The sequence below is a fragment of the Lycium barbarum genome, chromosome 2 (assembly GCF_019175385.1).
Source record: "Lycium barbarum isolate Lr01 chromosome 2, ASM1917538v2, whole genome shotgun sequence".
Classification (NCBI taxonomy): Eukaryota; Viridiplantae; Streptophyta; class Magnoliopsida; order Solanales; family Solanaceae; genus Lycium; species Lycium barbarum.
Window position 1 is genome coordinate 7,907,260 of NC_083338.1, and position 25,950 is coordinate 7,933,209.

A 25,950-nucleotide genomic window follows, 5' to 3' on the forward strand; every position below is an offset into this window, starting at 1 on the left:
CCCACCTCACCCCCACTCCCACCCCACCCCTAATTTTTTTTTTGAAGTATTTAATTTTTTTCTGGATTTTCTAAACCACCACATCCCCCTCCCCTCGGTGTAGACCCATACCACACCAACCCCCACAACCACCTCCCCACCCCTAATTTTTTTTGGAGAGGGTGGTGGGGTGTCGGAAAGGGGGGGTGGGGGTGGGGCAAAAATCAAAACAAAAAAAAAAATTCAAAACTTTTTTCAAAACAAAATTAATTTTTTTTGGGGGGAGGGTGGTGCAAAAAACCAAAAAAAAAAAAATTCAAAACTTTTTTTTCAAAACAAAATTAATTTTTTTTGGCAGGGGGTGGAGGTGGGGGAGTAGGGTGGTGCAAAAAACAAAAAAAAAAATTCAAAACTTTTTATTTAAAACAACATTAATTTTGGGGTGGAGAGTGGGGGTGGGGTGGTGCAAAAAACAAAAAATTCAAAACTTTTTTTTCAAAACAAAATTAATTTTTTTTGCGAGGGGGTTGGGGGTGGGTGGGGTGAGGATGGATTCGGGGTGGGGCAGGGGTGGGGTTTGATTGCGGATGGGGGTGGGGTGGTGCAAAAAATATATATATATTTTTTTTTGCTAGGAGGTGGAGCAAGGGTGGGTGGGTGGGAGTGGTTAGGGGTGAGTTGGGTGGTTGGTAAAATACACTTACAGACTTGTTTCCTCTACTTTTATTAGGAAAGTCATTTTTTTTATTTTTGAATAATTTATTTTTCTAAAGAAAATATTTTTTAAATTTTTTGACTAAAAGAACGTGAGAAAATTAGAAAATATCCATACGGAACACACCCTTAATTTATAATAGATGTGAGGAGGACTAACAAATTCAAGCCTTGTGGATGGGTCCCACTGTATACTTCATTTTTGTATTTATTCATTTAATTATCAACCTTAAGTTTATCCATACTATAAAAATATCAAGGGACACCATCTACTCGAGAAAAGGATAAAAATGATCCCTTAATTATGATAGTAGGTTCAAAATAGTCCCTTAACTATGCACTTAACGGTTTTAGTCCTTTAAGTTTGTTACAAGTTAACAAAAATGGTCTCTTAACTATGAGAGTAGGTTCAAAATAGTCCCTTAACTATGCACTTAACGGTTTTGGTCCTTTAAGTTTGCCATAAGTTGACAAAATGGTCCCTTAACTATGAGGGTTGGTTAAAAATAGTCCCTTCAGTATGCACTTAACGGTTTGATAATGTCAAAAAATGGTGTCTTGAAACACAAAGACCGACAGACTCTATCGATTAAAACTGAGGAAATACATCGACTAAATAAAATACACTAGACTTTAGAAATAAATTAGAAATAGCAGAAACTAAAAAAGTTGTCACTACCAAAAACAAGCGAAAAAAACGATGGACGGAAATCGATGGATAAAATCGAGGGACACTTTTTTTTTTTTTTTAATTTTTATTGTTTTTTACGAAAACCAACGGAAGTCCATCGGTTATTTTTGAGGAAAAATGTGCGGAAACTATTTAAAAAAAAAGAATCACTACACTGGAAGTATTTAGTTTTCTCTAATTTTCAGTAAAAACGAATCTAGTGTATTTTACTTAGCGAATGAACTCCCTCGATGTTAATCGACAGAATCCGTCGGTCTTTGTGCTCTGAGACACTATTTTTTTACATTATCAAGTCTGTAGGTTTTTCCTCAGTTTTTTCCTATAACCGACTAACGTCCGTCGGTTTTGTCCCGAGTTATTTGACCGATATAGAGTTCTCACTAATTTTTCCCTTTTTTTCATAGTGCTCGTCAAATCTAACAAATAGAGTTCGATGAATATTTTGTCGAGACTAAAACTGTCAACTTATGGCAAACTTAAAGGACCAAAACCGTTAAGTGCATAGTTAAGGGACTATTTTGAATCTACTCTCATAGTTAAGGTCATAGTTAAGGGACCGTTTTTGTTAACTTGTAACAAACTTAAAAGACTAAAACCGTTAAGTGCATAGTTAAGGGACTATTTTGAACCTACAATCTTACATTTTTGTCCTTTTCTCCCATCTACTCAGCTGAAACTCATTCTGAATGTCAATAATAACTCTAAAATGACATCATTTTAAAGTATATCTATAAAGCCACGAACCTCAAAGAACTTGCTAAAATCTTCACTCACTGACTTTATTTCACTTTCCAAAAATCCAATCAAAGCAATGATTCTACAAACTACAACCAATTCCTTCACATTTTCATCTCAACCAATTTCAAGAAACAATTTTTTACTCAAAAATCTAAACTTTTTCACTTCTCCTTTGTTACCCAAATCTTTTTTACCCAGTCTTGATTACAAGTTTTATTTGGGAAACAAAAGGAGTTCATTGAGTGTTAAAGCTGGGAAAACAACCATTCATGCCACTTTGCTTGAAGCTCCTGTTTTGTGGGCTGGTAGAGTTTGTGTATTTTATGCACTCTTGAAAGCTGGTTTAGCTGGATCTCCTTCTAATCCTCTTGTCTCAGGTATTTGTGTTGTTAAACATCAAGAATAGGAAATGGGGCTGTTTTAATTTATGTGGAGAAGTATGGTGTGTGAGTCTTATGCTTGGTTTGTTGTGTATTAATGAGAAATGGGGTTGTTTTGATTTATGTGGGGAAGTATCATATTTGAGTCTTTAGTTTGATTTGTGATGTGTTAATGAGAAATGGGGTTGTTTTGTTTACTTGGGAAGTGTTTTTTTTTTAGTCTTTTAGCTTTGATATTTCATGTGTTTTGGTTGTAGAGTTAATCAAGAATGGTAAATGGGGCTGTTTTCTTATGTGGTGAAGTATGGGTTTTCAGTCTTTTAGCTTGATTTTTAATGTGTTAATGAGAAATGGGGTTGTTTTGCTTATTTGGTAAGTGTTGGTGTCTTAGTCTTTTAGCTTGATTTTATGTTCTAATGAGAAATGGGAAGCACCTGTTTTGTGGGCTGGTAGAGTTTGTGTATTTTATGCACTCTTGAAAGCTGGCTTAGCTGGATCTCCTTCTAATCCACTCGTCTCAGGTATTTTTGGTTTTTTCACATCAAGAATGAGTAATGGGGTTGTTATATTATGTGGAAAAGAATGGTTTTTTAGTCTTTAGTTTGGTATGTTATGTTTAATGAGAAATGGGGTTGTTTTGTTTCTTTTATGTGCTTTTAGCTTGGGAATTGTGATTTTTTTGTGTCTTTTAGCTTGATTTTTATGTGTTTTGGTTGTAGGTTTATCAAGAATGGGAAATGAGGTTGTTTTCTTATGTGGGGAAGTATTGTATTTGAGTCTTTAGCTTGATTTTTAATGTGTTAGTGAGAAATGAGGTTGTTTTGCTTATTTGGTAAGTGTTGGTGTTTTAGTCTTTTAGCTTGATTTTATGTTCTAATGAGAAATGGGGTTGTTTTGGTTATTTGGGAAATGTGAATTTTTTGTGTCTTTTAGCTTGATTTGTTATGTGTTTTGATTGTATATTTATCAAGAATGGGAAATGAGGTTGTTTTCTTATGTGGAGAAGTATGGTGTGTGAGTCTTTTGCTTGGTTTGTTGTGTGTTAGTGAGAAATGGGGTTGTTTTGTTTACTTGGGAACTATGTTATTGTTAATGAGAAATTGGATTGTTTTATCTATTTGGGAAGTGTGGTTTTTAAGTGTTTTAGCTTGATTTATAATGTGCTAAAAAAGAGGGGGGTTGTTTTGTTTATTTGGGGACTGTGGTTTTTGAGTCTTTTAGCTTGAATTGTTAAGTGTTAATGAGAATGGAATTGTTTTCTTATGTGGGGAAGTGTGGTTTTGAGTGTTGTAGCTTGATTTGTCATGTGTTAATGAGAAATGGGGTTGTTTTGTTTAGTTGGGAACTGTGGGGTTTTTGAATCTTTTTGCTTGATTTGTTATGGTTAATGAGAAATGGGGTAGTTTTTATCTAATTTGGAATTGTGGTTTTGAGTGTTTTAGCTTGATTTGTAATGTTTTAATGAGAAATGGGGTTGTTTTTTTTTGCTTGGGAACTGTGTGGTTCTTGAATCTTTTTGCTTGATTTGTTATTGTTAATGAGAATGGGGTTGTTTTCTTATGTGGGGAAGTATGCTATTTGAGTCTTTAGCTTTATGTAATATGTTAAAGTGAGAAATGGGGTTGTTTTGTTTATTTGGGAAGTGCGATCTCTTGAGTCTTTTAGCTTGATTTTTTATGTGTGTGCTTGTAGATTTATCAAGAATGGGAAATAGCATTGTTCCTTATGTGGGAAGGTATGGTATTTGTGTCTTCAGATTGATTTGTTATGTTTTAATGAGAAATGGGGTTGTTTGTTTACTTGGGAACTGTGGGGTTTCGAATCTTTTTGTTTGATTTGTTATTGTTAATGAGAAATGGGGTTGTTTTTATCTATTTGGGAAGTGTGGTTTTGAGTGTTTTAGCTTGTTAATGAGTGTTTTCATCTCAACCCATTTCAAGAAACAACTTTTTCTCTAAAAATATGACCTTTTTCACCTCTCCTTTGTTACCCAATCTTGATTACAAGTTTTATTTGGGTAACAAAAGGAGCTCATTGATTGTTGGTAGTGCTAAAACTGGGACAACAAACATTCATGCTACTTTGCTTGACGCTCCTTTTTTATGGGCTGGTAGAGTTTGTGTAGTTTATTCACTCTTGAAAGCATGTTTAGCTGGATCTCCTTCTAATCCACTTTTATCAGGTATTCTTGTTGTTAAACATCAAGAATGGGAAATGGTGTTGTTTTGTTATGTGGGAAAGTATGATATTTGAGTCTTTAGCTTGAGTTATTTGGGGGTGGGGTGGGGGGGGGGTGGGTGGGTAAGGGTTGGGAACTATAGTTTTTGAGTCTTTTAGGTTGAGTTGTAAACCAGTAATGTGTTAATGGAAATGGGGTCTTTTCTTATGTGAGAAAGTATGGTTTTTGAGTCTTTAACTTGATTTGTAATGTGCTAATGAGAAATGGGATTGTTTAGTTTACTTGGGAAGTGTTCTTTTTGTGCCTTTTAGCTGATTTGTTATGTGTTTTCGTTGTAGAATTATGAGTCTTTAGCTTGATTTGTAATGTGTTAATGACAAATGGAGTTGTTTTGTTTACTTGGGAACTGTGGGGTTTTTGAATCTTTGAGCCTGATTTGTAATGTGCTAATGAGAATGGGGTTGTTTCGTTTACTTAAAAAATTTGTTTGAGTCTTTTAGCTTGATTGTAATGTGCTAATGAGAATGGGATTGTTTTGTTTATTTGGGAACTGTGGTTTTTGAGTCTTCTAGCTTGATTTGTTAATTGTTAATGAGAAATGAGGTTTGTTTTGTTTATATGGGAATTGTGGTTTTTGGGTTTTTAGCTTGATTTGTAATGTGTTAATGAGAAATGGGGCTGTTTGTTTATTTGGGAACTGTGGTTTTTAGAGTCTTTTTAGCTTGATTTGTTGTGCATTAATGAGAAATGGGGTTGTTTTTTTTGTTTATTTGAAACCTGTGGTTTTTTGAGTCTTTTAGTTTGATATGCTATGTGTTTTGGTTGTAGATTTGGAGACTGATGGGAGTGCTGATTTGGGTTTCGCCAAATGGTTTGAGGAGTTACAAAGCAAACCAGGTTTGTGAAGTGTTCTTTGATACATCTACATTTGTTTGTATTTGTGCGTTAGGAATGAAGGATTATACTGTATAATTTGATGTGCTGATATGCTGATGAACAACTTCTGACTAGGCGTACTTTTAGAAAATAATGGCTTCGTAGGAAGTTCGAGTGGTTCTGTTTTTCTTCCTTTTGGTTTTTGCGGCAAGTGATAGGAGTATTACTTACATGACGAACTGGTTAATCAATGTTGTAGGAAAACCGAGGTACTAGTAGGATATAAACCATTTATTGATGGGGTTTTTAGCTCTCAAGCCTCAACTTTAAATCCTTAAAGAGCAGTGGTGGAGCCAGGACTTTCACCAAGGAAATTCAAAACATTAAGACGCAACACACGGAGAAGCCAAGGAAAATTCAATATCTACTATATATAACATAAATAATTTTTTTTGACCTTGTATATACAGTGTGGATTCGGATGAACCCCTTGCGTCCCTCTACCTCTGCTGCGTAAGAGCTTGGTTGCTATTGAATGTAGCTCCCTCCTTCACTTGGTCCATCCTTAATCCTTCTCTATCAGCTCACTCCTGTAGAGAGTGGATTGGATCAGACTTACATGTTCTGAGGTTTCAGTGACCCCTTATTTCTTGATTCAGCTTAAAATCTTGGAAAGTTTGGAGTTCATATAATTTATAGTGTGTGCGCTACACTCTCGCCCTCCTTCCATTTGTGAAGCTGAGGTGGGAGAAAAAGCTTGATTTCCCAGTGTCATAGGTAGTATGTATTTTGCGAGGGTGATAATTAAGGATGCAAAATATATGCCAATCTGGAGTTTGTAAGCATTGGTAAGATTTAGAAAGAAAATTAGCAAGAACACAGGCAACTTCAATTTTCGAACTTAATTTTACTTTTATGCATGAACTTATACTAACAGCTCATTTACCTAATACATCAAATTTTGATATAACTTGGTCCTTATTGTTTTTTTTCCCTTTGGATAGAACAAGTAGGCTCCTTGCGGAAAATACCAAATACGTGTGAGTCCTCGCAGAAATATTGATTCCTTTGTGCAGTCTTACATTGCCATAGAACAACACCAATTCCCACTTCCTTTTTCATTCTTTGGGTGAAAGCAGTTGTAAATGGATGAAAATGAGGATCAATGGAAAGGGAGAACAAAGTGAAGCAAGTCTATTCGTACATATAGAGAGAATTTGAATGTTCTCAATATAATCATGTTTATCGAAAATATATTTGTGTCTCGCACCCAAGGGTGAAGCCTAGTGGTCAATGAAGTGGGAGAACCATGAGGTTTCAAGTTCAAATCTCAGCGGAGACAAAACACTAGGTAATATCTTCCCATCTGTCTAAGCCTATGTGGACAGAGTTACCCGGTACCTGTTGGAGGTAGCAGGTATCTGGTGAAATTAGTCGAGGTGCGTGCAAGCTTGGCTCGAACAACAGGTTTATCAAAAAGAAAAAATTGCGTCTTCATAGATGATTGTTGCTTGTACAACTAGTTACTTTTGACAATGCCACTTGGTACCTTTACCCCAATATAGCCATTGGTCGTACGTAGATTAATATTTGATAAATTTGGCTCTCTTAGTTACATATAAATGTAGTTGCTGTTTATCTTCAGATCAGTTATTTTTTTCTGAGCATTTTCTTCCAAAATTCAGCCACTTAGTAAATAGAGAATTTAATGATATTCTTGTTTTAACAGAGAAGGAAGCTACTGATAGAAGGAAATTAGTGAGCAAATGGCACCCTACCACTAAGGGGACCCTACGTCGAAATTACAGGGTACCTTCCAAACCTGAAGGACGACGCCTTCTCAAATCCATTGCTTCCTTGCTATCAGATGATGACCACTTTAGAGATGCCACTTCTCACAAGGTAATGAGAGGTTCAGAATTTTTTTCCTCCGTCCCAATTTATGTATGCTCTTTCCTTATTAGTCAGTACAGAAATGAATGACATCTTTCTATAATTAGTTATAATGTAACTTTCAAAATGCCTATTTTACCCTTAATGAGATATTTATAGCCACACATATCTATATCACAAATTTCAACAATCAGTCTTACTTTCTTAAATTCCATGCCCAATCAAACACCATCACGTAAATTGGGACAGAGGGAGTATTTCGGAATATGAATAACATATTCTTTTCAACATTACCAGTTTCAAAAAAAACAAACAAAAAAAGAAAAAACATAATTCTGTGTGCAACATTTCCTAAGTTTTTATTGTTTTCTCCAGGGTTGTCAAATTAGGAGGGAGAGTGCTCATGGAGAAAGTGTCTGTTGCAACAACGTGAGAGCGTTGTTTGATGAGCTCCCTACGCCACATCTTATTGTCGAGATCACCCCTTTCCCGGCTGGTCCTCTAACAGAAACTGACTATGCAAAGGCTGAAAAACTAGAGAGGGTACTTAGATCAGGTCCTTCTGTCTGATTTAAGTGTCATGTTGAACTCCCTTTTTGTATGTATTTCTTCTCCTTTTGTACATAAGCAAGAAAAACTTGTGCAATGGTCCTAGACTTACAGAATTCAAACTATATCAAGAAATCTATATCAAGAAATCATTTTCTAATGCGATATTTTCCATGCTTATCCAATCTCCCATTCCTCAAGTACATGAAAAAAGAGGGTGCCAAAACCTGTTCCCCGCCCCCCCTTAACACCTACAAGGAAGAGCTGACCGACTGGCGTGCCTATGGTTGAGCATCTTCCGACGAGCATGACTGACATCAGAGAACTCGTGTTACATGAGACTTAAGATGGTGTTGAACCTATGTAATAAGTAGGTGTAGATTGAACGGATTATGGTGGCTGGAAGTGCAAAAGATATGCTGTTGGCTTGGCCGTTTACTGGTAAGAGAGCAAAGCATGATGTGAACAAAGTTTGATACTTAAGTAGGGTTGGAAGTGCAAAAGATATGCCTTTGGCCCCAGGGTTGCCGTTTACCGGGAAGAGAGCAAGGCATGATGTGAACAAAAGTTTGATATTTTAAGTAGAGAAGAGTAAGGGTGCAGGTTCATTGTTCGTCGAGTTTCAAATTGTGCACTAACTGGCCATTGGAAATCTCTTGATTCTTAAAAAAAGAAAAACAAGAAGATTAAAGGAAATGCGCATTATAAATCCAGCAAACTGAAGGTTGTTGACTAGCTTCTTCTGCATTACTTTAAGCCTTAGTAAACTCAATATCAGTTTTTATCAAAGTGAATATTGCTGTGAAGAGATACTTGTTCCATTCAAACGTTGTAATAAATTATAGTATAACTTACTAGAATCTAAGTATTATTTTTATACAAGATAGGACATATACATGTATTAGCAATATGAGAATAAGAGCATAACATTCACTGTATTATTTTTCTGGAGTGACAGTCCTGCATGCGTCACGATTGACCTCATAAACAATACCTGCATTATAAACCCCACATAGTAAGGTAGTAAACAAACACCTCTTAGTTCAAAATAATACTACTATATCCACCAACCCAAAATTCCTTCAACAAGTAGGCACCAAGCAAATAAGGATATGCACCATCCATAAGAGCTGTTTCCTAAAACACATTGCTTTTCCTATAAAATATATCTATCAAAAAGCATTTTCTGCAATACAAGAAAGGAGAATTGAAGGGGTTAGTTACTGTCTCTATGGACCCCAGTAAGAAAAAATGCATATCAAGGTTAACGATCAATTCGACGATCAAACAGCAATCTACAGCTTGAATCATTTAACTCCAACAGATGCCATCAAGTCTTCGTATTCAGGATCACTCTCTTGTTTTCCTGCCATAGCTGGATTGCCACTAGGACGAGGATGTCGAGGGACAGAAGTGGGTGAAAAAGGGTCATATATTTGATTTGCTCCAACAGAGCTAGAGGCAGGCCTACCATGCCGAAAGAAGACATTATTGGGAGCCTCAAAGTTCTGTGGTCGAAGCAGGGGATTTGGATTATTTTGCTGAAGAGGCATGGAGTTCCCTCTAGGAGGGAAAGAACCTACATGATTTGGAGCTGGCCTAAAGTTCATTGGTTGCATTTGAGGGCCAGTAGGTGAAGCTAGACCCTGATTCGAAAATGTCGGGTGCCTAAATTGAGGGAGAGGGCCCGCAGGTCCTCGAGCCAAGTCAAGTGACATAGGTGGTCCTGGCTGGGGTCTTTGGAATCCTTGAATGACAGGTGGGCGATTTGGATTGTCTATTGCTGGTCGTAGATGAGGTCGCATCATTTGGTTTGAAGGTGAAAGTTCCTGAGATCCAAATTGACCAATTAGCCTGGAAGCCGTGGCTGGAGAGACTGGATTCTGTGGATGGCGAGGCTGGAATGTAAAATCGCTACTGGGCTGCAGTGGTTTTGGAGTTCCAAAGGAAGTAGGTCTCGTGGAATTAATATTAAGAGAACTTCCAGGAATTGGATTAGGTGCGAGACTTGGATTGACTGGTTGTCCACTAGACACAGAGTGGTTCAAGAAATGTGCGGGGGTAGATCCCGAAGATGGATGCAATGGAGGAGGCATATGCGCTGATGGAGCGGGTCCAGATGCCCCCCGGAAAACATCTACATGCGGAGCTGCAGCGACATTCATTGGTCGTGAACCAAGATGATGACTTCCTTGAGGAGAAACTATGGTGGGACCCATGTTGCTTGGACCTTGACCTGTCTGGGTGTTCCATGGTGGCTGTGACCATCCAGGAGAGTTCCCAGCTGGGGTCAATGGTCGGTCTGGCTGAGGCAATGAAGACATAACTGGTCTGACAGCTTGCGGAAACCCTGTTGGACTCGGTTGGCCCTGAGAAAATTGAGGCGGAGTCATATTGGATTGAGGTGGTATTGGATGTCTAAGTCCACCAATTTGTCCAAAATGAGCGGAAGGCATGTACGGCTGCTGACGCATTAGAGGTGCCTGTGGGCTAGAGTGAACAAAAGGGTTTCGGGGAACCGAACTGAATCCATCTTGCATACCCTGTGGTGGACCAAAGGGTGATGATGGTGATACTTGGTGCGGGTTCCCGGAGTTAATGGGTCCTGGAAAGGGAGGTACTGGATTCTGAGATGTCGGTCCAGGAAACCATTGCCCTTGGTATGGCTGGAAATGACCTTGTAGTTGAGGAGGTTGTGACCCCACAACTGGTTGAGCCACCCCTTGATTTAGTACAGGAGGGGGCGTTGGGCCAGGAGTTGCTTCACTAGAAATAGTTTCTCCATCATCTGCCGTTTTCGTAGTTGTGGCCGCTGGAGTCACCTGAGAATCAAATGGCACTTACAACTTTATGACACAAAACAAAAAAACAAACAAAGTTTTAAGAAAAATGTATTGCACAAAAAAAGAAAGCTGAATTGCCACAATAATATTTACAAAAATATCAAGTACAACACGTCATAGTACTGTTTACTTACTGAAACTCGGGTAACCAGCAGTTCAATTAAAGCAACTGCAGCATCAACCTTTTCATATGTCTCAGCTGATACTTGGATATACATTTCATCATAAGCACCAGAGTCATTTTCACCAGAAGTAACTTCTACCTGGGGACAGATTAAAACACACAGGTCAATTTTCAAGATATCAAGGTGAACAACAGGAATATGTCGAAGATTGACAGTCCAGACATGATGATATAATACTCTATGCTGCTCGGGCTCTTCAACAATGTGGGCTTTTGCATGTCGGATCCTCCAAAAGTAGTGCATTTTTGGAATATCAGACACGGGTGCAATGGCATTTTTGGAGAGTCAGAGCAACATAGTTATTACTTGGAGCAAGTAGACATAGATTGCATAAAACTCCAGTTTATAGATGTCCAACCCAGTCTAAAAAATATAAATGATGGATTGAATTAGGGGCATTACCTTCTCTCCGGTATCTGCTTTAGTACCATAAACCTTTACTTGAGCTCCAGTTTCCTGGTTTTCAGTAATCAGAAACAACTAAATATTGACCAGGAACTCTTTTTGACTACCATGCAATCTACTAAAATAAGTAGAACTTCAAAGTCTTGGATGCTAGAGATAATTACCTTTTCCAGTTGCTTATGAGCGGGGCCAAAAATCAAACCAATAAAATTGTACCCAGGATGTTCTTTGATCTGCAATGAGAATAAATAGAGATGTCTCAGGAGGATCTATCACTTCCCTTTCGGTCAGAATTATGGCTAGTCTTACAGGAAATTAGTGAGTAATAGATAGAATAAGGATAACAAAGTCAGTAAAAAATAATGTCATGGCTCTTAATTACTATATGTTCCAAAGTTTTAAGTTTGTATCGTACAGCTTGACCTTAAATAGCACAAAGAATTGTTCCCTTTACAATGCCAAATAAAGGTCTCACAGTTTCCACATCCTGCATGATTTACATTGAAGAACTCCCAGGAGTCGTTTTAACAATAAGTCAAAACAAATGAAATCATTTATACGTAGCATTTCAGGAATATATCACGAACATTCTACACAATCTGGATATAGAGTTACCGACTACAACAACAACTACGCCTTATTCCCAAACAAGAGATGCTTAGCCAGGTGAATACCAAATTCAATTTCCCTCTTAGAGAGCACAACACGGCTTTAAAGGACACATCATAACTAAATTGAATCATTAAAATAAATTAGAACATCAATTAAGCAACACCCAACTCATGGCAGTCAGAACCAGTATAAAAGAAAAGAAACGACAATGAATAAGTGCACATCTTCCATTTCACATTTAAACCTGCTCCTTTTGTTGTGGAAGCAAAGGAATAGTGGGAGGAGGAGGACAACTAATGACAATTTTCTCCATAAATCTCCCGTTAATCCATAGTTTGTCTAAATTGTATTGCAAGGCCAGCCATCATTCGTATCAATATAAAAGCGTATTCAAGTCTTATAAGATGGCAACTAGAGTTAAATAGAGTAGTAATTTTAAGCCGATGAGAAGTTGTAGAGTGTAATATAATACAATGATGATCCTTAATCTTTATCCAGTTGATAAGAATTCAAAAATTTAAACTCAACTCACAGAACCCAAAGGGGGAACTATAGGAACAAAAAGAAAAACAAAAAGACCAAGTGCCAGAAAACTGGATTAAACTTACAGGTACTGGTATTTTTGCCTCCTTTGGTACAGGCTTATAACCAGCAGGTGGCTTATAACTCGGATTCAGTTTTAGGATCTCCCCTGAATATAAATAAAAACATGTAAGTTGTATGGCTCATTTGATAAGAGAAAAGTAACAGTCAGTGACGCAAGGGATCAATCACAACATACCAATGGCTTCCCGTCTTTCAAGTTCCAGTAATTCCACACTCTACATCCACAGAAGATGTCAGTTTTTGAACTACTCCATGCAAAATTTGCAACTAAAAAATCTGATAAGTAATTTTACCTCATCAGTAGGATGATGATCTGAAGACTCGTAATCTTTAGCAGGAGAGTCGGGTAATGAGTCTTTGCTGACTTCTCCCTCCAAACTCCTAGAACTCAGTAGTTGTGTTATTTGATCCACACGACTCTGCCCAAAATTTGTAAGGCAGCAATATCACTTAGTGGCACCTGGAGTAGGAAATTGATAAAAGCCATTCACACAGAATTACACTGACTTTTATGACCCAATGGACAAAGGGATATTATTAATTGCCACCAAGAAATAAGACTCCTTCCCATATAATTAGGGCCATAAATGCCTGGAAAACATTTTTCTATTTGGGAGTGGGGGTGGGGTTAGTGATTAGGATGCTGGTGATCCTCATGTCGCACAAATATATGTTTACAGTTGTTTTTATCAGTAAATGACAAGTTTATTTACAGCTTTTGGATCAATGTAGCATATGCATATGCATACGCATATTGCATATATACGTATGTAATTGTGCACTTACGCATAATCTATATTCTAACATGGTTAAAGTGATCTTTTATGATTGTGCTTTGAAGTGCTCTTGCCCATGTTTTTGGATTTCTTAGAGAAGGTGTGCCACTGTTATGATTCTTTTGTATATCTATGGCAAAACTCATGCATAGACTGAAGGAGCACAAAACAAAATTCTTTTCTAAAATAGCGTAATCTCAATACATCACTACAATGTTGAGATTGGAGTTATTGTCAGTTTGTATTTGTTGGATGAAGAATATAAAGGTTTGTATTTCTGATGCAAGGACTCCTAATGGAACGAATAAACCAAAAAAATGACTAGAAAATACTTATTCCTTACTACCTACACATATTCTTTTTAGAAAGTATTACTTACACATATATTTCTCAATTTCAAGAAAAATCATAAAAAAGAACAGAAAGTGTAACTAGATTTCAAAGCATTTTTTTTAAAAACTGGTAACTGTAGATTTCAAAGCATTCTGAAGCACCTGATATGCCAAGGCTCTTGCTTTCCTGACAGTTGTATCCTGTGTGAGATCAGGGCCCCACTTGGTTTTCCTTTGCACCTGTTTAGTGCTATCTTCATTTACAGAATCACTACCTTTTTTTCCTACTCGAAATACCGGAACCAATGAACCTGCTAACTTGTTTTTTGGTATCACAAATCCAGTTTTATTGGCAAACATAGAGATCTTTGGGCCACTCAATGGTGTTGCAGATGAAGCGCGGCTAGACGCCTGCTCAATTTTTGTGCTCATGCTTCCTTTTAAGCCTTTTAAGCACACCTGGTATTCGGTATACTAACACCTGCAATACATTTATGGTCAAGAAATCAATCCAATGGGTATCGTAGACAAATTAAAAACAAACCAGAGATTCAAGAAAAAGGCCTAGAATCTACGTAGGTGTTTGGACATTAAACTGTGATATTTGAAAAAAAAGTAGTATTTGAAGTTAAGTTGAAAAAAGGTATTTGGAAATTGAAGTTGTGTTTGGCATTTAACTTGAGAAAAAAGTGAAATTTGTGAGTGCAAAAGATTTTTCAGTTGAAAATGGTTAATTTTAAAAACTCATCTTCAAAAAGGTTTCAAAAAATCATTCAAATGTTACAGAAATCTTAAGCAGAAAAGAGTTTCTCGTACAGCGCAGTTCCTAATCAACTACGATTACTTTATTCAATATACATAAGTTTACAATGCTGATGTTTGAATGCATAAAAAGCACATAAAAAATTACAGAATACTACTATGCACTAATAGATGCATATTTGAACCCTGATTTCTACTATAACTGCTATAGAAACATTAACTTCAGAAGATGCTCTTAAACATACGTAAAACTCAAAACAAACATTTAAAAGTGTAGACACCCTAATACCAGTCCAATAGCTTGTTTTGCCAACCTCTTAAAATCTGCTTATTCTGAGAAGTTCTTTTTGTCAGCAGTGTTTTCCAAAAAAAATACTTTTGGAGATTTACAAATCAATCTAGCAAGCACTTTTGTCAATATTAAAATAGCAATTTGTGCTTGACCAAGGTTCCAAAAGTGCTTATAGGGGGAAACTATTTCTTTCAGCTTCTGAAAAACAGTTTCTACTACTGCTCAAAACCATTGTTTTCCCTAAAAGCTTGGGCAAACACCTACTCTCTAAAATAAGCACTTTTGGCTTTCCAGAAGCTTGACCGAACATGCTATAAATCTAGTTCACATACATAGTTTTTTGTTTTCTTTTTCCCCTAAAGCTAACATAGCAAACAACTCTTCATGAACAGATGGGGATAGTAAGAATGTCTAGGTCATATCCATCAACTAATCGCAATCAAACAGATTGTAATATCAAGAACTGAACTTTCCACTTTCCTCAAACATAAATGAAGCAAAATCCACAACATTCAAACTTCCATTTTCAAAACCAAACCATTTAACACAGCAATGAAGAAGCATATATTTAGAATATCACATGAACAAAGAAAAATAATTCAATTAAACAACAAAAACCGAATCTTGGCTTTATATAAAAACAAATGAAATCTATAACACTTCAACAACAAACCACACATTACCCAATAAAACCTTAAATATCAAAAAACCCATGTCGGTTTTGACACCCAAACGCACAAAAATCACATTTTTACCAATAAGGAGAGAAGCAAATCCTTAAATATCAAAAAACCCATGTCGGTTTTGACACCCAAATGCACAAAAATCACATTTTTACCAAAAAGGAAAGATGCAAATCCTTAAATATCAAAAACCCAAATAGTATTTTTCACCCAAATGCACAAAAAAACATACTTTTACCAAAAAGGAAAGATGCAAATCCTTAAATATCAAAAACCCAAATAGTATTTTTCACCCAAATGCACAAAAAAACATACTTTTACCAAAAAGGAAAGATGCAAATCCTTAAATATCAAAACCCCAAGTAGTATTTTTCACCCAAATGCACAAGAAAACATATTTTTACCAAAAAGGAAAGATGCAAATCCTTAAATATCAAAAACCCATGTTGGTTTTTTCACCCAAAAGCACAAAAAAACATATTTTTACCAAAAAGGAAAGATGCAAATCCTTAAATATCAGAAACCCATGTTGGTTTTTTCACCCCAAAGCACAAAAAAACATATTTTTACCAAAAAGGAAAGATGCAAATCCTTAAATATCAAAAAACCCATGTCGGTTTTTACACCCAAATGCACAAAAATCACATTTTTACCAAAAAGGAAAGATGCAAATCCTTAAATATCAAAAACCCAAATAGTATTTTTCACCCAAATGCACAAATATCACATTTTTACCAAAAAGGAAAGATGCAAATCCTTAAATATCAAAAACCCATGTTGGTTTTTTCACCCAAAAACACAAAAAAACATATTTTTACCAGGAAGGAGAGATGCAAATCCCTCAATATCAAAAACCCAAGAACTATTTTGCACCCAAATGCACAAAAAAAAATATTTACAAAAAAGGAAAGATGCAAAACCTTAAGAGAATCGCTTGAACTGTACTCTACAGAAGCAAATACATGGTGGGGTTTTGGATTGAAAAATGACAATTGTAAGTGCCAAGTGAAGGATTATGGGTTTTTTGAGGGTAATGAAAGAGGGGTTTATAATTCCATTCGTTGTTTTTTCTTTCTTTTCTCTTTGATGTTTAATACAAAGTTTCTTGAAACATATGCTAATTTTTTTTTTTTTAGAGAGAATAACAAAAATGGTCCTTCATTTTGGGGTAGATTTAAAGTAGTCATCTTAGATATATTTATGAACTCTTTTGGTCCCTTCAATTTGTCAAAAATGGCACTTTTTTATATTCGTCAAATAATTAACAAATTTTGTACGATAGATTTGACTTAAATGTGAAAAAAGTTTAAGCGAGAATTCACCTATGGAGGTACATGTTTTAGTGTAGTGTATTTTATTATAGTTTTTAAATATTTGACGAAATTTTTCTGATATTTTCAGAAATCTTTGTAAATTTAAAGGACCAAAATTACTCAAACATAAGTACAATTTTTGTCATTCTCTTAATTTGTTTACTTCTTAGTTAAGATTAGTCTTTTTTTTATCTTATAAAAACCAGTTGACACATGAATATGATAAAATTTGATTATAATGGCATTGGATTGTACGAGTGACCAATTTTACATTATTGCAACCATGTCATTGGGAAAATTGTCCAATTGATATTTTTTCTCGGTACACGAATCATCACATTCACAAAAATCGAGAGAAGGCCGCACCTCAAGTAGTGTAATGTACCAGTATACCTAGCGCAAGCATAAATAACTAATTTCACAACTCAAAACTCATAATGGTTACACAGAAACAACTTTATTGTTGATCTACGACCCTCGGAAAAAGAGTATGAGATGGTGAATTTAAAAGAGTCCATTTTCTCAAGAAAGAATTATTCTTTCCAGTTTATTTTCATTTTTCCTTGTTGTTTTTCTTTAGCAAAAACTTGGAAATTCAGATTTTTCCTTGAGGAATAGTCTATAATTCGGGATATTTTATTGTATATTCATCTTACAGTTTCACTGGCCATTTTCGGTCATGTCTTTTGGAAAATAGCCATTGTCATACAATTTCAAATTCCACATGAAACTTCATGATATTGGGCACAAAAAGTGGCTAGTTGTGAATTTTACCATCTAATAAGCATGGCATCTCATCCTCCATTGTCCATGGTGACAACTATCACTGTGAATTTACAAACTGTTATGTATGCAAAGCAAAATTGGTTTTGCGACATCCATGGTAGACATCAATTGAATAATTCTAGTTCATGTCAAATCACACAACTATGTCAAACTGGAGATGAAGAAAGCAAAATGCTCAACAATTCATCTTCATATCCAGCTCATCATAGGCTAAAACTTTTATCCTTCAAAACTGGATTTAGCTGATGCTGTCGCCAGGTAGCCATCGGATACTTCAAAAAAGGAGCAGATTATGGTGAATCAGACAAAAAGAAAGTTCAGCTTAAGTTACTGGAAAGTTACCACGCATCTCAGGTGAAGGGGTAGAAATTAGAGAAGAGCAAACTCCCGAGCAAGATGTAAGATGCACAATATGTCCAAATAATGTATCCCCATCCCTTGCTAAGACGAGGAGATGCCATGACATATGATCCAAACCAATAGAGAGGAGGGCTGGCAGATAAGAATCGTGTTGAAACCTGTCAAAGTGGTCGGAAGAGAGTCAAACACAATTTTGCCTAGCGTGTTTACCTTAGGTCAAATGACTTCCTAACTTGAGATGAAACTACAACTTTCAATCAACTAGATTCACAGTTGATGCACAAAAGGATAAGTGAGCAGAAAAGGGAGACAAAAATTTCGTGCCAGAGGACGATGCAAGCAAGAAAGTATAAACTATGTCTGTTACTAGAAAAGGAAAGAAGCTTATCAGCTGAAGAGCTCAATGTTCTTAAGACATCAAACTCCCAGAAGAAGTTAATTTACTCACTGGTTTGTTTACAAAAACTTTTCCTTCTTTCGTTACCGCACAGAGTCTTTCAATTTCAAATAATTCAAGATTTTGCAGAACTTAATTAGCGCGTGGCAGAGATTCTCTAACCATCTTCTACAAAGTAAAAGAGAAAAAACCTATTCATTACTCAAAAATCTAATCTTCGACTGAGCAAAAGGACTTGGAATAGGTAGAAAGGGTAAAAGTACAATATGGAAGCAAAAATTCCTTGTTGCAATTACTCCCCAAGTAAAAAGGAAAAGAGAAAAGAAGATTGGTTGTACAATATGTCTTATAAGTTGGAAGGATGGAGTACTGACGATCAGAACTTTTTTTAGATACAAAAACCAGTTTTATTTGGAATTTTATCATTAAGGAAAGGGTTAGGCAAATTGGAAATACAAAAGGGAAAGATTCAGTCCAACAAGAGTTATCACACCATCATACCAAAAGCTAGGTAAATACAGTCCTAGGGATGACGTCACTTCAGAAAAGGAAAAGAGGTTAGCTGACCTGTACGTGCATGACAAAAAAAGCTGCTGCAACCATGAACACAAGGTGTAGAATGAAGGGAACAATAATAACGGGTTTAAATCCTGAGTTCTCTGATGCTTCATCTTCTGATGGCTGTGCGACATAGTTCTCTTCTCTCACAGTTGGTTTCCGCCGTCTAAGAGAATCACCTATCACATGTGAAGTACACAATGAGCATTGTCTTCACATTTCAATTCAAAATTTTGAAATAGAGTTCCAGAGGAATGTGATGGAACATACTGCCACTCATTTTTATGAGTTGGAGAGCGATAAAATCATATGAATTCACAGATAACAATGTACATCTCATCACGAAGTGCAGCAAGATGAACAAGGAGATCATCAGAGCAAAAATTAGAGTTCAAATGAGACGCAAACATTGAAAGGAAACACGGCTGCACAATATTGAATCCAAACTCCGAACTCAATGCATAACCACACAATATTGAAAATGTTCAATCATAACCAGTATACCATCTTTATATTACCAACTAGCAATATTGAGTAGTGCCAATATACTAGACCGAGAAAAAGATGTCCAGTCTTGAATTTTAATCAGAAACACCAAAACCTGCCTTCTGTACATGATAAACACATACGTCTTTTGGAAAATGATTATGTATCAAGCTATACCTTGCCTGGCGTCAGATCTGTTTTCAGATGGAAAGCCAACGCTCTTGGATCCTGCACTTCTCCCCCGAGGAATGGATGAAGCAGCAAGTTCTTTGTTTGGAGAGGACGCCCGAAAGCCAAGTGATACAAAAACCTCAGGCCATAACTTCACATAATGTATGATTGTGCAGACTGCAAGAGATAATATTGGGGATGCAAGAACAAAATTTGGAATTTGTTTTACTTGAAAATACTTTAAGAAACCCACTTCCCTGAGACAGAAGAAACACCAAAGTTAGCCTCTTCTTGACGGCAATCGACATTGTGTTTAGATGAGGATACTGGCGTTCTCCTTTTTTTTTTCTTTTTTTTTTTTTTTGGCGTGTGTGTGTGTGTGGGTGGGTGGGGAAAGTTATCCTTGAGCCGGGGGTCTATCGGAAACAGCCTCCATACCCGTCAAAAGGTAGGGGTAAGGTCTGCGTGCACTCTACCCTCCCCAGACCCCACCTGGTGCGATTATACTAGGTATGTTGTTGTTGTTGTTTGTGTGAAATGATAAAATAATGCATGAGAATGAGATCTACCAACAACATTACTATCTTGGCTATGACAAATCAGTTAAAGCAACAATGTGCCTTTACATGAACCTATTTCCTGTGACTAGGATCTGGCAACACAATGTGGAAAACTTTGGTAAAGCTACAATATAGGGCCCACATCACCTTTCCTCGCCAAAGATATTAAACACAGCCACACAGGGTGAGTAACTGGTGGTCACTTGGCCCGACCAATCACCCCTGATAAATTACCCTTTTTCTAGAAAGATGTTCATATATCCACTCTTAGGAGCCCACCAGAGCCCCACCCCAAGTGGCATCTCACTTCAAATACATTGGTTCAAATTTAAATATAACTAAAAGAATTTTAGCACAAAAATAAGCAAAAAAAAAAAAAAAGAATATTATATAAATGGCTAAAAGTGGGAGATTGGAATGTGATCAAGGTACTTTTTAAAACTTAGCCTTATGATCTTTTTAATTATTAACCTTGAGGATAGGACAAAGTAGTTATTCTAGGGTATTAGGACTTTCTAGAAGTACAAGAAATTGAAAATCCTTTTTTTCTTTTAGTAAGGGAAGAAATTGAAAATTCTTCCGGTATTAGCCTTAAAAAGAAAACAATCTTACACCCGACGTTTCAGCACAATAAGATAAAACTGTAATTTGATATCTACCAAATCAAATTTAATGTTGAAGTGGCAAGTTAAGAGTTTGAAAAGGTAGAAAAGGTACCAACATACCAATAACGACTTTGAATATAGTTGTAGAGTAAAGGAAGTCTTGCCTTGCACCAAGGCCTCATTTCATCTGAAGTGCCTCCCACACACATATTGTAGTACCCATAGGCTTGAAAAGCAATAAATGGGAAAAAGATAAATAAGCTACGCAAAGCCCCAGAAAGAAGAACCAGCAAGGTCACCTGGCAACATGTGGAAGATTTCGTCTGAGTTGAATCTCAAACAACTAAAATATCACTTTCTCTACTGCTATTTGCTGTATTTGTCGAATTTCGAGAAGAACTATTAATGCTCAAACAAATTGATAGTTCATAATCATGAAAACTATGAAGAAAACATAACGCAAGCCACTGAAACCTAACATACTCCCTATATATGTGTTTGTTTTCTATTGGGACGTCCCAAAAAAGTTAACAGATTATTTTTGATAAATTAATTTATAACAAATCTAACAGATTTCAAGAATTTATGTTCTTTTAACTATCAATAAAAATGCTATAACAGTCAAACTAACAATTTAAACACCCATGTCCAGTCAAATAGTGTAACATAATATGACAAGGAGATAGTTCTATGAGGAGCAGGAGACTCCAAAACAACTGTGCTCAACCACCATTAGGTTTACAAAGATGGGATATAACAAGCATATTGGTGATAAGACAGTTTAGAGAAAAAGAAGAAAACTGATTTATGAAAAGCATAGGGATAGGAGGAGTAAGGCTTTTGAGATTAAATAACTTTTTGAGGGAGATATAGAGAGGAATAAAGAGGGTGGAAATGGAGGAAAGTTGACCTTTTCTGCATTAACTTTGGCATAGTAATACAAAAGCATGTAGATAATAAGGTGTTAATCTCAATACTAATTCCTTTCCTTTTTGTCCTTTGGCCTTAGTCTCTCTACTCTACCTTCTTCTTTTTATATGTCACATTAGAAGCCTCTGGTCTCAGGGTTGACCTTCTTGAGGTTAAAGTAATAATAGTAACTCCTTTAGAAACATGGTTGAAAAGCCTGACAGGCTCATCTGGCTTTGTTTCATGGATGATCCATTAAGTAACCCACCCCACTTGAGCCCTCATCCATGAGTATATTTTATTACCACTCATGGCATGCCAGGTTAAATAATACTCCCTGAAGCCCTTGGGAAGTAGTGTGCCAACTACAGCTTTTGCGAACTCACAGTAAAGCAGTGCAGCTTAATTTACTATGACCCTCCGCCGCTTTTCTCCATATAGAAATTCGATTTAAGAATACTAAGCACTGATCCAGAAAGAAGTTGCATCGATCAAAGGAAGAACAGCAACAGAGCAAAACTTACACCAGCATGTTTTCTAACAAAAGCTGCTTTATAGGATTTGTGCATTGTCTGGAAACAAATATAGCCAGCATTAAGCACTCCATTCGACCTTGCAAATCCACAGAGAGCAAGCCAAAGTGTTGCGACGTTATTTGAACCCCTCATGAGATAATACAATCCTCCAATGGAACACAACGCATACATGCTCTCAGTATATCTGTGAACAAAAAGGATAGAACATACTCAGATGCAAGTCATCACAATATGAGACGAATGCAAGGCAAGGCAGAAGAAAATACATTGATGAGTAGAATATGGAGGCGGGATTAAGGCAAAACAATATTGAAGCTCTCAATGCCAGCTCTGAATCCTTCAAAATAATAGCTGAAAGTCTGTGAACCAAGAACGTAAAGAATATTAAGCAGATTAAAAAAGGAAATAAATTCCTTCATAAATGTGCAAATGTCCGGAAAACCAAAGATAGCGAGATACAACTATCTGTGATATCAACAAGGGTCTTAAATACAAGTTTCAACAGATCTTTCATTTTCCTGCATCGATGGTCAACATCTCTTCAAAGTCTTTAACTGATTCCACAGTAAAAATTCTACATACCACCCAATAGCATACTTTCATAAAGAAGTAATACTAAAACAAAATTGACACAGCTGCAAGTTCCTTAGAGATGATTAAAACCCATAATGGATTATCGAGCTTATAAAAAGAGCAAACATCATTAACATGAACGTGTGTTTACTTAACATCTATTAATTGAATAGCTAAATAAGATACTATCCAGCATAGGACATTACCTGTAAAGATAAAAAGCAGCCAAAACAAATGCAAAGTTATTAAGCACATAACCAGATAATCCGAGAACAGCTCTCTGTCCGATAAAAGGTATCAATGGGGCAAACACTGCAAAAACAAACATTCCATAACTTTTTCAATCTAACAAGTAACAATTAAGGAAAAAATGCCAACCTTTCCAGGAAAACAGGAAAATAGGAAAACGAAAAATACCTACACAATGAGCACCATTCTTAATGAGCAACATAATATTTTTGAAGCATGACGTGTAACAGATCAGTGATTTCGCGTTTATCTATGTCCATACTATAAAATGCCAAGGAAGGAGACAAAAAATTGAGGCATATCGAGCTCTCAGAAGAGCTAGAACATGGGTGGAAGCTAACAATCCGACTTCAAACTAGTTGGTACGTTCAAATAATTAAAAGTTCTCTTTCTAGTCCTATTTAGATTCTGTCGTGTGAATATCCTGTTGCTTCCACAGTCCCTCTTACAGCCTGTTTGGGAGTGCACCTGCTTTTCAAGAAGTACTTCTAAAAAAAAAAGTACTTTTTTAAAGTTTTATCGAGCACTTCATTAAGTATTTGGTGTAATTAGCTAATGAAGCATTTAAAATTTTGCATTGACAAAAATTAACCACACATACACATTTCTATGCTTCAAATTTGATAACAAATGCAAATTGCCTTTTGGAACAAAGCCTAAAATTTAGGTCCAACAGCAATTGCAAAAGCTTCTAAATTTGAGTTAATGCAAAAAGAACTTTTACTGCCAAACCAGCAAAAACTAAAATTTTGAAGGAATAAAGAAAAGAACTTCACAATATTTACAATTAAAAATGCGTGCCTGTAAACACTATACACTTCGTAATTGTACCCTTCGGCCATCTAGCTTGCCAAACATGGCCGAAGTATATATAAACTACCTATACACTTCGGTTGTATAGGTATGCATATTCTATGTATAGGCATGTATATGTTGTGTATAAACTATACATTACCTATACATTGTGTATATATTTTGTAAACTAGATGGCCGAAGGGTATTTGGCTGTAATTTCCCTATTATTAATCCACAGAGTGGCATCAGATAATTCAAATAACTGGAAAAAGGAAAAATTACCCTCTATTACGCCGTGTAGCCCATACTTTGAGTTTGTTACAGGGGTTTAGCTCATATTTGTGTATAAACACCTTTTATACACTTTTATACAGGGTTGATACATTATGTATCATGCTTTCCCCTCAACTATAATGTTGTATAATATTGTAAATTGGGCTGCCTGGCGTAATAATTTTCAAAAGCTGAGATTAGTGTGGTGATTGAGATCGGAGGACGATTTTCCGTCCATTTTTACCGGCGGGGAGAGAAAGTTACCAGTCCGAGAATATATTTCTCTGTATGTGTATATATTTAAGGCCACTAATTTTATTAAGACGCTCCTGCATATGTTTATTATATGTCATCATTAATAAACAAAAATGACGTCAGAAAATTAAAAAGAGAGATTTACCTGTTCATGAGGCAAAAAAGCATATGTGTGTTCATATTCATATCCACACTCCGCAATACGTACAAAATACACACTATCCCAAACAATATTATCCTCTATCGCCGATGCTAATCTCGGAAACCGAACCGGCGGAGTATTTTCCAGTAGAGAGAGTTCGCCGGCTTTATTTTTGGGTATGTGTATATATCTCATATTAAAATTTGGTTTTAGGCCACTAATTTTATTGATACGCCTTTGCATGCATTTATACTAATATGTAATTATTAATCAACAAAGAGCCCGTTTGGATTGGCTTATAAGTTGGCTTATAAGCTGTTTTCAGCTTTTTTGAGTGTTTGGCTGGCCAGCTTAAAGTCATTTTATGCTTAAAATAAGCTCAAAAAAATAATTGGACCCATTTGACTTAGTTTATCTAAAGCAGCTTATAAGCTGAAAACAGCTTATAAGCCAAAAAAAATAAGTTGGACTACCCTAACTTATTTTTTTCAGCTTATAAGCTGCAAACAGCTTTAAGCTGTAAGCCAATCCAAACGGGCTCAAAGTAGCATCCGAAAATTGAAATAATTGAAAAAAGAGAATTACCTGTTCGCGAAAGCAGAGAAATACAAATCGGAACTAAAGGCAAAAAAGCATATGTCTGTTCATACTCATATCCACACTCCGCAATCCGTACAAAATACACACTATCCCAAACAATACTATCCTCTATCGCCGATGCCAATCTCGGAAACCGAACCGGCCGCAAACCGGAAACCGAACCGTTAAGGCAGCTAGGGTTAATTGAAGCGGAGGTGTCGTAAGGGCTGATTAGTGATCGCCAGAGAAGTATTAAGGAGATTAGAATGATTCGTGATGCGACGCCGTATTTGAGGACGAGATTAGTGTGGTGGTTATTGAGATCGGAAGAGGATTTTCCGGTCATTTTTTCCGGTGGAAAGAGGAGGTAACCGGCGGTTTTATTAGTCGGGAGTGTGGAAATTATGATAAACGGATATTTGAAATTTTCGTTAAACAAATTTATTTTTGTATTTTGATTTGAGAAAATTACACAGTATGTTCGTTGGGACAATAAAACCGCTGCGTATATTTTACCCTCGCCAGACCTCACATTGTGGAATTCAATTGGGTATGATGTTATTGTTGTTGTTTATTGGGACAATAATGCTATCAAAATTGACTTATTCTTTTAATTCTTAAAAAAAATGACTCAAAATTTTCTCCCTCTCACTTTCTCTCGCTCTCTCTCTATGTATATATGTTTGTATATGTTGGTTATAAGTGTCTATATATGTTTGTATATGACTATATGTTTGTATATTTTGGGCTATTTTTCGCAATGTAAGTTTTGAAGTATTGTTTTGCAATGTAAGTGACCAATTTGTATATTTCTGAAATTTTAACAATTTCAACTCAGGGCGTGCGTTCGGCACCAAGAAAAATATATATTTTTGTCTAAAGAGTTTTAAGGAAAAATGATGGTCCTA

At 36.2% G+C, this 25,950-nt stretch overlaps 3 protein-coding genes across 3 annotated transcripts; 1 reads left to right on the plus strand and 2 right to left on the minus strand.

The window, feature by feature from the left end:
* The first annotated feature begins 2,096 nt into the window (after positions 1-2,096).
* Positions 2,097-8,159, plus strand: LOC132626047 (uncharacterized). Its single transcript, XM_060340768.1, has 4 exons — positions 2,097-2,499; positions 5,510-5,578; positions 7,287-7,459; positions 7,826-8,159. The coding sequence occupies exons 1-4, from the start codon at positions 2,196-2,198 to the stop codon at positions 8,018-8,020; spliced, it is 741 nt and encodes a 246-aa protein (XP_060196751.1). The 5' UTR covers positions 2,097-2,195; the 3' UTR covers positions 8,021-8,159.
* An 878-nt stretch (positions 8,160-9,037) lies between these two features.
* LOC132626045 (uncharacterized) lies at positions 9,038-16,635 on the minus strand. The gene is made up of 9 exons (XM_060340766.1): positions 16,416-16,635; positions 13,921-14,239; positions 12,944-13,069; positions 12,826-12,865; positions 12,653-12,735; positions 11,597-11,665; positions 11,430-11,483; positions 10,977-11,105; positions 9,038-10,821 (listed from the first exon to the last, which is right to left on the minus strand). Exons 2-9 carry the CDS (start codon positions 14,188-14,190, stop codon positions 9,307-9,309), a joined length of 2,286 nt encoding a protein of 761 aa, XP_060196749.1. The 5' UTR covers positions 14,191-14,239; positions 16,416-16,635; the 3' UTR covers positions 9,038-9,306.
* Positions 16,636-17,548: 913 nt separating this feature from the next.
* On the minus strand, positions 17,549-25,510 carry LOC132626046 (uncharacterized). Its single transcript, XM_060340767.1, has 9 exons — positions 25,049-25,510; positions 22,956-23,061; positions 22,443-22,535; positions 22,165-22,360; positions 20,852-21,030; positions 19,573-19,823; positions 18,919-19,088; positions 17,937-18,112; positions 17,549-17,866 (listed from the first exon to the last, which is right to left on the minus strand). Exons 1-8 carry the CDS (start codon positions 25,386-25,388, stop codon positions 17,945-17,947), a joined length of 1,503 nt encoding a protein of 500 aa, XP_060196750.1. The 5' UTR covers positions 25,389-25,510; the 3' UTR covers positions 17,549-17,866; positions 17,937-17,944.
* Positions 25,511-25,950: the final 440 nt, after the last annotated feature.